This window comes from Fusarium redolens (assembly GCF_020744475.1).
Source record: "Fusarium redolens strain MPI-CAGE-AT-0023 chromosome Unknown BKA55scaffold_14, whole genome shotgun sequence".
Taxonomy (NCBI): domain Eukaryota; kingdom Fungi; phylum Ascomycota; class Sordariomycetes; order Hypocreales; family Nectriaceae; genus Fusarium; species Fusarium redolens.
The window spans coordinates 687,878-698,842 of record NW_025763677.1 but is presented as its reverse complement, the minus strand read 5'-3'; the positions used below and the strand labels follow the sequence as shown (position 1 = coordinate 698,842).

The following is a 10,965-nucleotide window of genomic DNA, read 5'->3' as shown; positions in this document are numbered from 1 at the left end:
TTTAATCTGCCACCAACTCGACGGAAGCACAGACTCAAGGTCTGGCTAATAGGATAATGTGATAGCAATATCGGTCTGCATTCTCTGGCTATGTAACTACTGATGTAATCTTTTCTCCCTTTCCCAGACCATGAACGATTGCCAAAAGCTTGCCATCCTTCGTCCCGTCGGCCTTCATGCATTACTCCGCAAACCCTATGCCGCCAGATACTGCCTCATGGCATAACCCGTCTGTCGCCAGGGATCTGGGATCAATCTCACTCTTCGTCGGACTCAGATTCCTCCTCACTAGATTCCGAATCATCCTCGTCGGACTGAGGTTCCTCTCCGAAGGGGAACTGGTCGCTCCATTCTTCGTACTGTTGGTCGGGCAGAGTTGCCTTATACCAGCCGTCCCGGCGGCCCAAAAAGGTCGGGTCTGGATTGCAACGTTCCAGGTTCAAAAGTGCCACCAGAGCTTTTCCACCTCGGTGACGGGCCAGGCGCAGAAGTGAATCCCAGTCATCGTTGCTCCATTTGTCTTGGTCTGTCGTATTAAGGGGGTGACCGGCCTCCTTCGCTGTGTGACAAACCGAGTTCGCCATGTACTTCCAGTCTTCGATCTCACCATCTCTCATCCGCCAATGGGTCTTGAGAAATGGGATCAGTCGTTCGGCTGGTTCGTCTTTGTCAACGACCTTGATAGCTTGTTCCATATCCTTTTCCAAGGCCTCTAACCCCTTGGCCCTTTCAGTACGACCAGGATCGACCTGACGCCGATGCTGGGACTCATTCATCACGAATGCGTTATTCATCTCCGCTACAGTGACAGACGAAGCCTCTCGCATCTTGGCTACGATCTCTAACATGAGGCTGTGGTTGTCAATCTCTTGGTCTCGATAGGCAAACAATCGGTCTGTGTGTTGCTTGATCAATCTTGTAGTTCCCTGCTGGGTTTTTGGGAGGCTCAGGGCGGCGGTCTCGATGGCACGGAGTGATCGTCTGGCTGCATCTGTCTCTACTTTGAAGATTTCTTGGGACACTTCATCTGGCACCTCCACTTCCGAGAAGATAGGAGCTTTAAGTAACTCCCAATCGAGTTCAAAGTCCTCCGACTTGGCCCAACGGCCGAGGATGTTACGGCGGGCTTTCGAGATGAGCGGGAAGATCTCCTTTGTGACCTCCTGCTCTACGATTGGTCCAAACTTGTCCTTGGTGCTTTCAAGATCCATCAGCTTGTCCAGCCAATGGGCGTTTCGTCTGTCCCATTCTTCCGCCGTAATGACCTTTGTGATCGGTCCCGATGGGAGGGTGGATCGAGCCGGATAAGGCTCCATGAAATCGGTCCGCGGCTGTTTGATGGTGATCGTGTTCGCCGGAAACGGTTCTTTGACCGCTTCTGGCAACCTCTTTCTCTTCTTCTTCAGAGATTGGTTTTCCTTCAGCGCAGGCACACCGGGCGGCAATGGCTCCTGATCACCTCGGCGTCCAAGCATGAGGAGCTGGCCTCGCGATCCCTTCCCCCAAGAGATCGTCTTGCCCTTTGAGCTTGGCAGATGGGCCTCATCGTCGGTCATCTGCTCTCCGTCATCAGAATCGTCTGTGTTATCCCAAGGGTCTTCGGCTTCGACACTCTCATCATCGCTGGATTCCTCCGAGATGAGATCAATCACCTTCGCTTTGCGCTTCTTGGTGGTCTTGGTACTCTTCTGCTGCTTGTGATCTCTGACTAAATTCGTAGGCGGCGTCTTCCGCATCTTGCCGTCTGTCGTTTTCTTTGACTGCTTAATCTTCGCCTGTTGTGTAACCTTCGTTGGACTCGGGGGGTTCATAGGAGCTGCAAAGGATACTGCATCATCTTCAATATCACCAGGGGTGACAGTTGGGTCGGCGGTTGCTGTTACGTCGGGGAGCGTAGCAGATGGAGACGACGGAAGACTCATATAACCACCAGGGCGTGTTTGATCTGTCTCAGGGGCGAAAATGCTGCTGAGGTCGAATTCGAAACCGCTGCCCGTGGTCTTGGCAGACTGAGGTGATGAATTCTCCTCTTCATCTGAAGCGCCAGTTGGCTTGGGACCGGCAGATTCGCCATCCTCGTCGGAAAGAGTGAAAGCAGCTGTGTGATGCATATTGGACTCGAAGAGATGTATCGATTCGGTTTGTTGGCTCGGCGTCGCGATCGGCGCTTTGTTCATGTTCTCTTGTTCGTCTGGCTGGTTAGTAAAGACAGATTCTCATTGAGGAGAGGTCAAGTTTGTGGTACCTTCTGCAGAGTTATTGTCGCCTGCTTCCGCTGCCATATGATCCACCTGCTTGGGTATCCAGCGAGTGATCTTCGTTTGCGAGTCCGAAATGTCGTTGTTGGCTGGGTTGTTTGGGGCGCTACTGGTGGGCGCTGAGGCCCCGCTGGGTGCCTCCGACTTCTGGTCTTTCGGCTGCGATCCAGCCATGATGCCGATGGCGCAACGCTTCAAAAGGTTTATGAACTGTGTCACCTAAGTCTGTAGAGTATATCTGTAGAGTTTTCTTGCATTAGAATAAGATGCGCGTGGATGACGGCCAATCAAAGTCACATACCGCTGTGTTGGAGATGTTGACAGATGCGAGTTTCTGGTGTTGAAAGAAATGTGGGTCTACTCTAGTAGAAACACCACCATTTTGAGAACGAACTGAGTCTGTGAGCAGATTATAGCAAGTCTGGACCCTTTAATAATGAGAGGTATTTATTTTCGCGATGCAGTCTGTGTCGTCCTCAGGGGAAAGGAGCAGACCTGGGTCGCAGCACGACCGACCCACGCCACAAGACTAAGGTAACCTACCTTAGGTACCTGAGGTGCCCCAGACCCAATTGCGAGACATCATGTTCTTATTCGTTTAACACCAATGGGTAAAGCCAGATGACTATCACCTCAATTAGAACTTGCTTAAAGCGCCCATACTCTTAGAAATTTAAGTCCCAGATCAGGCATCCTGAGAAATTGTCTAGGCAGAGACTAATTCCCATGTCGAGATTATGATTGGTGTCTAGACTCAACATACTTCTTATAATGACTTTTATGATGATCATAATGCTGAGGGTGATTTTAGATAAAACTTGTCCCACTCTTCACTTCACAGTTGAGCCCAAGAGTCAGTGACACGCATTTGCAATTGAAGTCAATATCAACATACGAGGAGACTATGTACAACACATCCATATATACCAAGAACAGCAAATACATCATCTCAAAATCCAGCTCATAACCCTTCATTCATTCATCCACTCGTTGTCCTGCCCTTCTATCCTTAACATCCAGATGGAAGAGCGAAACTCTCGGTTCGGCTGGAAGCACTATACTTGGCACCCGTTCCAAGACCACGCTTGGCAAAGGCCTTCCAGATGTCGCACTTGTTAGCTCCCTTGGTAAGAGCGGTGTCGGCGTCGATGATGGCGTCTCGGGCTTGGACCATGTTGGGGTTGCAGGGTTGCCTATCAAACGTTAGAAGAGACTCGTACTCATGCCAGGGATAACCTACAAAGACATGCCATCGACTACTAGCTTCATAGTAAGATATTTTCCATCTGTTGGAACGCCGTTGTTGAACTTGGGTTCATCCGCATCATTCTTCCCGTGCTTGTCGATCAAGTTCCACATAACCTCATACAGCACTGTAGCCCAGTACGTACCAATAGCATGGACTCCACTGAGGCTGTTAACGCTCTTGTAAGTGTATGGGTTAGTGGTCAGGCTTGTGCTGTAGGGATAAGCTCGGATACCGGCTGGATTGTTGTAGACCCAGTCACCCATGACCTTGTTGCTAGCGCGGGTATCCTTTGCCTGGGTGTGAATGGCAGTAGCCATGAAGTCACCCCAGCCTTCACCCATACCACCGGATTCACCACCGGGGAGACATCCGGAGTTGGCAGGGCCGCCGGTGAGACGGTTGGACAAGCCGTGTGTGTACTCGTGGATGACAACACCAGCGTCGAAACTGCAGTCGCGCTGGGGCGTGCTGTACGTCCAGAGATACATCCTCATACGGCCGGGCTGACCGTCAGCGGGTGTAGCAAAGTTGGCGTTGTTGGTACCGCTTCCGTCCTGAGCGTTGAGGATAACCATGTCGTTTCCTTGACCACCCTGACCATTGTTGTTAACCTGGAAGTTGCCAGCCTGTTCAGTAAAGCCAAGAAGATAGAGGAGATCGTGGTACTTGTTGGCTGTGTAGAAAAGCTGGGCGATGGAAGCATCGCGGTAGGTGGTAGGTGTAGTGGTGCTGGTGGAGTAGTCATACTCAAATTTCAGCGAAGGACTATCAGGACGGTAGTTATTCAGATAGGTTGAGCCTCCACTCGGATTAACTTGGGCGATTCCATTGTTGCCTCGGGTGGTGGTGTAGTTGTTTGAGCCGTCGCTGAGCCAGGTGAACTCGGAGGCCTCGAGATTCCAGGGGTTCTCAACAGTGGTGCGGGATCCCTTGGCAGGATCATTGACACCCCATGGGCTATAATAAAACGGTCAATCATTTTCCAAGCGTAAAGTTATGGAAATACGTACTAAACCTTGTATGTCGCCTCATTGACGTAGTCGACGACACCAACAACCTCATCAGTCTTGGCAGCGTTGACATACGTCAACAGCCAGTTATCAACAACATCAGTCTCAACTCTCCATGTAAGCTTGAGCTCCTTGTTCTCATCAACAAGGTAAGTGAGCTTGGCCTCAGGCTTGCTGACGGTACCCTTGGTACCAGTGAAGGTGTAGTGGTTCTTGCTCTTCTTCTCAGCCTTGGCCTTATCAGCCTCGACGGGAAGGGAGAGAACTTCAACGGTGTCCTTGAGAGCATCGACGGGGTCCTTCTCGTCACGCTTGGCGAGAGGGCCGGGAATCTTGCCCTCGTAGAAGCTGTTTCCGTAGGAGAAGACCTCACCATCGGCGCCAATCTGTATCCGTGTCAGTGTATTCTAGACTATTCAGGAACCAGCGGATACTCACGTTGACGTTGAAATCAGCATTGTCAACATCAATACCATTAACAGTCTGCTTGAAATTCACATGTGCAATCCCATTGCTACCAACATAATGATCCGTGACCATGCGGAAAGTAGCCTTGGGGAAAGTCGACTTCACCAAGTCCTTGGCAGTCTCGGTGTAATCAGCTCGCTTGGTGACGACCTTGGCACTGACATCATCAGGAACTTCATCCTGAGGGACGTACTCAGCCATGGGAGGAAGCTTGAAAGCTTCCAGGTCGAGGCCGCGCTTGCTCAGTGGTGAAGGGTTGGGTGCCCTTCGACTGGGATGAGCACCAGCGAGGCTGGAGAGGCCAATGAGGACGAGAGTGTCGGAGAAACGCATCTTGATGAGTTGCACTGGAGTGAAGTGCTGAGTTGATGATGATGTTCGTGAAGTTCACATAAACATGTTCGAAGGGTCTGTTATATACTTCTCTAAACGCTGTATCTACAAGACGACTATGCTTCCAGTCATCCACGTTTCTATCCAGCTTCCCAATTCAACCGGGACTTTTGTATATCTTGGCCTCGAATATCTAGAAGCTCATAACTATCCACTGCCCTATTCTGGGATCTAAGCGCTGCAAGAAGGGTCTTTTGTCCAGGCACTATCTCGCAAACACTTCAGTCATGCGACATTGCTATCTGGGGTCACTTGTTCCTAGCCTTCAGTCCCGCTAAGGTTAGCACGTCATATTTTCAATATCTCGGCGGCAGCAAGATAGGAAGGTCTTCTCGGACAAACAACAGCCGAGGGAATAAACGGCTCGGGACGAACCATCGTAGATTTACACTTTGGGGAAAGGGTGCGGAGTGTATAGCCTGATTTGTATGTATGCGCCGAAGGCTAGTGGTTAGTGACTATTGCAAGCTTAACAGTAAGGTTAAGCATGATAAACCTTCTTAGCACATCATCGGAGCATTTAGGACGCTAGAAATGAAGTAGTGCAGTATTAGATATGATCGTACCAGCGTGTAAGTTGAAGAGGTTGCGGCCCAAGTGCACTACCTAGCCTCTCAACACCATCAATCCAGGAAATAGGCCTCAAAAGGAAGTCCATAGTCTAGACCACTACACCGCAATATACTCTGATCTGCAAGATAAAGACGCCAGACTATTTCTGCACTATGCAAGCGCCTCGACGGCCCCTGCGTCTTCTTGGCACAGGTTCTTTTTAACGAACGACATCCGTGTGATCTACCACGACACCCCTGTATATCTGGAGACCTTCCATGTTGGGCCATGTCTCCCGGCAATGCCACCCTCAACGCGGAGACGGTGGGCCAATCAATTATTACTCCGCTGTTTATGATTTGCAGTAACGTTGAGTGTTATCAGTTGTAAAGAGGGGTAGTTGGGGAGCTGCGAGATTTATTGAGACGCGTTTGGGTATATGAACTGCCTTTTACATACCTGTGCTTGATGTTCTGATTGATATCATCCCGCTTTTGATATGGAAGGTAGTATTGCTTGTTAAGTGATTGCATCACGCGTCTATTAACGAGTCAGTAACACGATGTTGTATTTTACAGATACGAAGAGGCCTCGTTATCAGCCTTGCTCGGAAGGATAACGAGATGAGTTCCAACGATTATTTCGCCTTTCATACTCGCGCACAAGAGGCTTGGGTACTGACAAGACATCTTCAAGGTCAGCGCACGAGGGAATAAACATCTGAGATCCCCCCGAAGATATCACGACTTGGCCAATATCCATTCATCCGAGATACTATAGAGACTATCGTCGGATGACTTGAGTGACAGGCTCGAGTGACCTGCCAATCTTGTCAAGCATCGAGACTGCTACTGGCCAAGACTTCCCCACGCCTTGGCATTCAGGTCAGAATGGTGGGTTCGCATGACCCATCAGTAGAGATTCGGCATACATTGATGTAGGATATGTCCAGGTAAACAGTTATTTTCAGTGCCGGGATGGCAGATGAACTATTGGAATCACATGTCAAAGCCTTTACTCATGTCATCGCCAACGCCTTTTATTTGAACTTTACATTGGAATGTAACAAGAAGCTTTACATATCATTTCAAAGTTCATGAAATGAGGGGAAAACTCTCACATTGACGCCGTCAAATTAGTACAATGCTGCAGTTAAAATGGTTTCCTCTTTGGTTATCAGAAGCAGTTTGATAGATGCTAAATATTCCAGAGCTGAGGTCATGTTGAGCGTTCTCACCTCAAAGCGCTGAGTATAGTCTTACCTAACCTATAGCCGATCTGGATGGAGTATGCTTTCTACGTATTGACATCAACCCAACCATACTAGATGAGAATACCACTTTGCAGAGACGTAGAAAAGGGAAGGGAGATTAAGGTTGAGTAGAAGACCCAAGAATTGCCTTGATGCTCAGCGGACTGGATTTTCACATCTGCCTTGCTCAATTCTGGGTGTCTTTTTCCTGATTCGAAGCATGCAAAGCTTGTATGAACATAAGAGTAACTGACTCACATTTTCAACATTTCTCATAAATTCAACATTCTCGGTAATAAAGCAATGGGGTCCTTGAAATGGTGACGAGACCTCAATGGTTCGTCGGCCAAATTGGCCGGAGCCCCACTGTTGAGCCCGGCGAATTTGGACGCGACAAACATGCCATCTAGACAACACGATAGAAAGCGACCGGAAACACTAATGAAATGTGGAACTCATAGGCCAACTTGTCCGTTGGGTTTGGAAAGCTAGAGTATCTCAATCCAAGACTCGTTGTTGTTATTTATACGAATTGACCTATATAAAGATCTCATGTTCAAGCTCTTCACTGAACTCATCACCAACAACCGATACATCTCCCATTCTTCACATTATTCAACTTTCTTATCATGTCTCAAACTCTCGCTCTCGTCACCGGCTCAACCCAAGGCATCGGCCTCGCAGTTGCCAAAGAGCTCGCCATCAAGCATAACTACCATGTCCTTCTCGGTGTTCGAAACACCAAAGCCGGCGAAGACATCGCCTCTCATCTCCGCAAAGACGGCCACCAAGCTTCAGTTGTAGAGCTTGACCTCACCTCTGCTGAGTCAATTGACAAAGCTGTCAAGCATATTAATGAGAAGTACGGGTATCTCGATGTTCTCATCAACAACGCTGGTGTTTTGCTGGATAGGCACGAAGGTCTTTCGACCTGGGAGCTCTTCTCCAAGACCTTCACCACCAACGTCATTGGAACCGGTTGTCTCACTCAAAGCCTTCTCCCTCTTCTCCGCAAAGCGAAGAATGCTCCACCGCGCATCGTATTTGTAACGAGCGTCATGGGCAGTCTGGCGAAAGCAACTGATGAAACCACGACCTATTACAATACAGACTACAAAGCCTACGACGCGAGTAAAGCAGCTGTTAACATGCTTATGTTCAACTTTGCACGGGAACTGGATGATGTTGGAGGAAAGGTCAACTCTGTTTGTCCAGGATTGGTCAAGACGGGCTTGACTAATTATCATGAGTGGGGAACAAGCACTGAGATTGGCGCGGAAAGGATCGTTGAAATGGCGACTATTGGGGAGGATGGGCCTACTAAGACTATCAGTGATCGCAATGGAGAACTTCCCAGGTAGACAGCGACTGTAGCTCATGAGATGGTACCGTAGTTTAGTGGTCGCTTCGTTGCCTGCATAAGCGAAACCCTGCCCAGGGTCTTGGCCGCAGGATTTTAGCCTTAAATCCGAGCACATATTTCTGCTTACCAACCTGCACTTGTGTTCTCCATGCCATCTCAATTCGCGAAGCCTCGTACCAAACATAATGGAGATTTCAACGGAGACTCTTTTCTTTCAAACGTGTCAGCTCTGCGACAAAGTCTTCACTCAGGGTACGTCTGTTCCAAGCATGCCCTAGCAGCTGCTGATCATCGCTAGAGCACCCATTTAAGCGCCATGTGAACTATTGCCGTCGCGCTCAGACTCAACGCAAAGGGCGCCAAAAGTCTTGTACTTCGTGTAGATCAGCTAAAACGAAATGCGACTTTGGTCAGCCATGTTCAAGGTGTTTGAAGAAGGACCTGCGATGCGCGTATGGTCGACCGACTCGCAACGGGCCTCTGACTTCAGTCAGACATAGTGAAGAACCCAATGTTTGGGCGAACAACGAGCTACAGACCATTAGTAGCCTCGCAGACTCTGCGCCATTGGGGATATCCTTCGAAATGGATGATTTCGCAGCTGGTTTTATCTCGTCGTTGGACCCAATGTCGACTGACATTTTGGATCTGGAGCCAAGTTCAGTGGAATTGTCGCCGCTTACCATTACTAACGACAGGCAAATCCACATGCCACCAAGATCTCTCAGCTCTAAGGGCGATTTAACACGCGTATCAAACCGACTTTCCAGCATGCAGCATGCATCGCGAGTGATAATGCAGATGCTCTACGCTTATCCACAGATGATGCTTCGCCGACAAACCTTCCCGCCATTTATGCATCCGCAGTGGCATGAGAAAGCACTACCGGAGACGCTAGGTAACTGCATGAGTATAGCTCAGCTCTTTGCTGCGAGAACGGCGGAAACCCAGTCGTTTCTGTGGAGGATGGTCGCTGCTGAGGAGGCGCGCTTCCGGGAAAGGGTAAGCATGACGAACTTTTCGAGTAGCTTCTGCTAATATGAAGCAGTTGTATACGTTCTCTCCCCGTGAGGTGCATCTCTGTCTAGAGGCTATGATTATCTATATGATGATGTCGATGAGTGAATCCGACTCGGAAAGCAAAGAGCGAACTTCCAGGCTATTCGAAACAGCCGAGGTCAGTGTTGTCAAGCTTTACCATGGATATTTAGCTAAACTGTATCAGCTAATCGGTTCCCGCTTCCTCGATATCACCGGTAGCTACTCGGCCTCCGAAATATCCGAGCCAAGTTCAACATGGCAAGATTGGATCTTTGCAGAATCACGTCGCCGAACGTCTTGTCTCTGGCTCATCATAAGCTGCGTGATCACTATCGAGAATGGTAGGACGTGCAGTAGCTGCAGCGATGTGCATAATCTTCCGCTCCCATCGAGCAAACTACTATGGGAAGCCAGGAGTCTTGAGGAATGGCAGACTGAGAAAGCCTTCTTTGACATGAGCTGTCCTATTACGACATTGGGTGAGCTGGTTGAAGCAAAGACGAATGCGGGAAATCCAGTTGAAGCACAGAGGTTGCAGAGTTGGGAAATGGGGAGCGATAAGATGACTGCCATGTTGAATATTGCTGTTGAGTTTGTATGGGGCAACGTCCTATAAAGGCTGACTCTGAGAACCGTTATTTCATACTGTATTATAGTTCCCGGGCGAACCCCACTGGGGAGGATACCCTTGCATTCCGGCATTTGAAGTCGTCAAACGTGCGAGTCTCGAACAGATGCCCGCATCATGATTCCGATACGATCTACGGAAGATTCCAGCAAATGACATGTTTGCACCAGAAAAAGCAAAAGTCCAAAAGATAACGAATTGGAGAAGACGTCAGATACGCCCGGTCACGTGCGCTACACCACCACGCGTTCTGAGTTTGGCCCCGTAATAAACCAGGCGCGTCCCAAAAGGTTCATCAACGCGATCGATCAAGCTAGCTTGCCTCACACCTACTTTAAGTGCCATGTGGGTACACCCAGTCTGTAGTTCATCGTAAGTATGCACTGACATCTTATACAGATACATCATTCATTCACGCCCTATCAAATCTTTGGTCACCTACCCATGCCCAGAGTGAGAGGTCCAGCCCCCACAACTTTCCCCCCTATGGCCCCCCTCAAGAGGAAGCGGAACACCAATGCGCAAGCACCAATAAAGCATTTTCATCGTTCGCCTTCCATCATCAGCATCCCATCATCCGACGAAAATGAAGCCCCCAAAATCCCCTCGTCAAGCCAAGCTAGTGCGGAGTACTGGTCTCAACAACCCGACTTGGGCAGCGATATTTCAGACGAGGAACTACTCGCCTCGGCACAAAAGATACCCATCCTTCCGTCTGACCCCCCAGAAAGTGGTCCCGTTGGGGACGACA

General features: G+C 49.3%; 4 protein-coding genes across 4 annotated transcripts; 2 read left to right on the top strand and 2 right to left on the bottom strand.

Annotated features, from left to right (window-relative positions):
• Nucleotides 1-257: 257 nt before the first annotated feature.
• On the bottom strand, nt 258-1,211 carry BKA55DRAFT_519372 (uncharacterized protein; the record flags this gene model as incomplete). Its single annotated transcript, XM_046188335.1, has 2 exons — nt 258-761; nt 1,002-1,211. The coding sequence occupies 2 exons, from the start codon at nt 1,209-1,211 to the stop codon at nt 258-260; spliced, it is 714 nt and encodes a 237-aa protein (XP_046045917.1).
• A 2,056-nt stretch (nt 1,212-3,267) lies between these two features.
• Nucleotides 3,268-5,318, bottom strand: BKA55DRAFT_741165 (Fungalysin metallopeptidase-domain-containing protein; the record flags this gene model as incomplete). The annotated part of the gene is made up of 4 exons (XM_046201463.1): nt 3,268-3,451; nt 3,505-4,464; nt 4,518-4,903; nt 4,956-5,318. The coding sequence occupies 4 exons, from the start codon at nt 5,316-5,318 to the stop codon at nt 3,268-3,270; spliced, it is 1,893 nt and encodes a 630-aa protein (XP_046045916.1).
• Nucleotides 5,319-7,811: 2,493 nt separating this feature from the next.
• BKA55DRAFT_596729 (uncharacterized protein) lies at nt 7,812-8,543 on the top strand (the record flags this gene model as incomplete). Its single annotated transcript, XM_046195986.1, has 1 exon — nt 7,812-8,543. The coding sequence occupies one exon, from the start codon at nt 7,812-7,814 to the stop codon at nt 8,541-8,543; it is 732 nt and encodes a 243-aa protein (XP_046045915.1).
• Nucleotides 8,544-8,730: 187 nt separating this feature from the next.
• On the top strand, nt 8,731-10,446 carry BKA55DRAFT_706604 (uncharacterized protein; the record flags this gene model as incomplete). Its single annotated transcript, XM_046200696.1, has 3 exons — nt 8,731-8,797; nt 8,844-9,547; nt 9,594-10,446. 3 exons carry the CDS (start codon nt 8,731-8,733, stop codon nt 10,200-10,202), a joined length of 1,380 nt encoding a protein of 459 aa, XP_046045914.1. The 3' UTR covers nt 10,203-10,446.
• Nucleotides 10,447-10,965: the final 519 nt, after the last annotated feature.